The sequence below is a fragment of the Anopheles aquasalis genome, chromosome 3 (genome assembly GCF_943734665.1).
Source record: "Anopheles aquasalis chromosome 3, idAnoAquaMG_Q_19, whole genome shotgun sequence".
Taxonomy (NCBI): Eukaryota; Metazoa; Arthropoda; class Insecta; order Diptera; family Culicidae; genus Anopheles; species Anopheles aquasalis.
In genome coordinates this window covers 61,601,049-61,603,548 of record NC_064878.1, presented here as the reverse complement: position 1 = coordinate 61,603,548, position 2,500 = coordinate 61,601,049, and the positions used below count along the sequence as shown (strand labels likewise).

The following is a 2,500-nucleotide window of genomic DNA, read 5'->3' as shown; positions in this document are numbered from 1 at the left end:
GTGTGTCTCTGTTGCGGTGAGCAGCAAGAAGTCCTGGTACGGTTCCCTTCGACTTCATTTGCGCACGCAAACACCCATATCCTAGTTGGCTAGCGGCCGTCTAGCGAGGAGCGCTAGACCAAGCACAGACGGCCTACTACTGCTCCGTTTGACTCACTCTGAAATCTTCTCACGGACACACTAACAAGCTGCTCCATCGCCTACTACTACAACCACTAGGCAGCTTCCGTTTATCCTTGCTGTCCAGGATTGCGGGAACCAAAATCGCAATATTCCGAGAGATGCATCGGACTAGGGGAGAGCGTAGCATAACAGGTGTGCTAGATATAGGACGCATACCAATGCTGTCTCTCTCTCACTCTGTTCACTGTGTGGCTAGCTTCCTCTCTCGCTCTCTCTTTCTCTTTCTCGTTCCAGTCATTGAGCAGGAGTCAGGGACTCCTGCGATCCTTCAGGGGCCTTCCTCTTCAGGGCGCTCTGTGTGTCTTCTCCTTCAGGGCGGAAGGATGCACTTTTGTGTAGCGAAGAGCGTAGCGTGGGAAGAAGATGCTTTACATAATCGGTGGAGGTGGAGTGTGGGGGAGGGCGCGTCTTTTTTGTTGATTGCGTGGAGCAGTAGCAGCGAAAGCAAACGAAAACAAAAAACAGGGCACATGCAGCCAACTCACGACGCTGGGGACGTTCGTGGTGCGCACAGCGAAGGCAAGGCAAGCAAGCAAAAAACAAGCGACTCTAGGCGACAGGGTGAGGCAGGTGTGAAGGGAAGTGGTCGGGGTGGATAGTGGGTGGCGGTTGGTGCTGCACATACTGGCCCACAAACACGGTGGGACACACATTGCTGCTGCTGTTGCTGCTGCTTACCTGAGCCACCTTCTCTCCCATGTTAATGGTCTGCCTGGTACCTTGGAAATATTTGCCAGAGCCATTGTCCTGCTGCTGCCCGTTGCAAAACCACCCGAGCGACGACAACGACGACAAAGTGGGAGAAAGGGGGGGTGGGGGTGGCGGTGGTAGAGCGGGAGATCGAGCAGTACAAAAAAGGGGTAGTTCAAAAGGAAGGTGAGGCATCAATTAAAAAAAAACACATCATAAATAAACAGACAGATCGAGCAGAGATAGAGAATGAGAGCGTAAGAAAAAAAAGGTGGCGCCATGGAGGGCGCAAAAAGCGAAACCAGTAACATCCAGCACCCCAAGGATGAGGGTGATTGATGCGTGTTGGGATGCGCGCGCGGGGTTGGGTTACCTTGTTTTTCAGCGAATCTGAAGGCACATTCGATAGTGAGGAGCTGGTGCGCGTCGCATCCGCCTGCGCCGTCGGTTGCTGCTGCTTCAGCGGAAGCGCCCGGTACCGCTGCAGATCACTTTCCGAGGAAACGTAGGGAAAATACAACCTTGCGTTATGAATTACTGGACCTGTTTTTTTTTTGGTTTTTTGGATTTTGGAAAGACATGAAAATGTAAAAGAAGAAGAAGAAGAAAAGAGTTGGGAATTAGTAAATTACAATTGATAGGACAGTGTGAGTTTTTGTTTGGCGCGACGCGACTGCTTGGATGTGTTGGCCAAGAGCGCGCACGTGCGCTCTCTAGAGCCGCTAAGCGAAAGTTTGCACGCACGCACGCGCTCGAGCATCCAACAGAGGTTGCGATGGCCACCGTATGGCCATTAGCTCCAGGGATTTATACACAAATATATATAGAGAGATAGATAGATATATGTACACTACGCGCCATTAAATATTACAGCAAATCCGGCAGCCGGCAGTTAATTGCGCATACTTAGCATATAAAACACACGATGAACCGAAAGGAGCAAACAAAACACCTAAGCGCTGCACCACTTGCGAGCATTAGTAAGTAATAGCGATAAGGATACGGGTACTGTTTACACAAAAAAATTCGGTGGCCAAACACATGGCTGTATAGCATCTAAGGTAGCAAAGAGTAATAAACACCGTCCATCTAGGTGGCTGTTTGTTTTTTTGGCGGGCTGTACCTTAGCGAAAAAAAAAATCGTTGTGTATCTAGGTGTGTGTTTCCCGAAAAGGATGGTTAGGTAGGGGAAAAGGGGCAGCATGGATCCGGGGATCAGGTCCAACAAGTGAAACAGCTCAGCGTTTGAGTGTTTGCGGTTAGTGGCTGTATCTGGTGCACGCGTGCCAGTGGTGACGTGCAGGTTCAGCGAGCGACAGGCGTGTAGTGTGTAAAGTGTCCCTTTCTTATGCTTTTTACTGTGTACACACAAACACCAGCAGCCAGCACCGACCGACTGTGTCTGTTTGTGGCGGGGGGCGGGGGCTGTGCGAAAGTGATTTCAAACCCGATTTTAAACACTACACCGTGGGTATCGTTTTTTGCGTTGTGGTTACTTCGATTTGTTAAACTCGCTCGCTAGTTCGTTTCAAAAAATATCCGCGATCTTCACGCAACGCAACACGCGACATACTGTGAACAGGAGAAAGAAAAGAAAAATGGGGAAAAAACAGACCGAGTTGGCTGT

The 2,500-nt window shown here is 50.0% G+C and overlaps 1 protein-coding gene across 2 annotated transcripts in view; it reads right to left on the bottom strand.

Annotated features, from left to right (window-relative positions):
• The window catches only part of LOC126578982 (potassium voltage-gated channel subfamily H member 6), a 28,928-nt gene that overhangs the window by 16,842 nt on the left and 9,586 nt on the right, over window positions 1-2,500 (bottom strand). For both annotated transcript variants that reach the window (XM_050242156.1, XM_050242157.1), the window contains exon 8: window positions 1,247-1,416. In XM_050242156.1, the coding sequence (XP_050098113.1) occupies window positions 1,247-1,416 (170 nt within the window). The remainder of the gene's footprint in view (window positions 1-1,246; window positions 1,417-2,500) is intronic.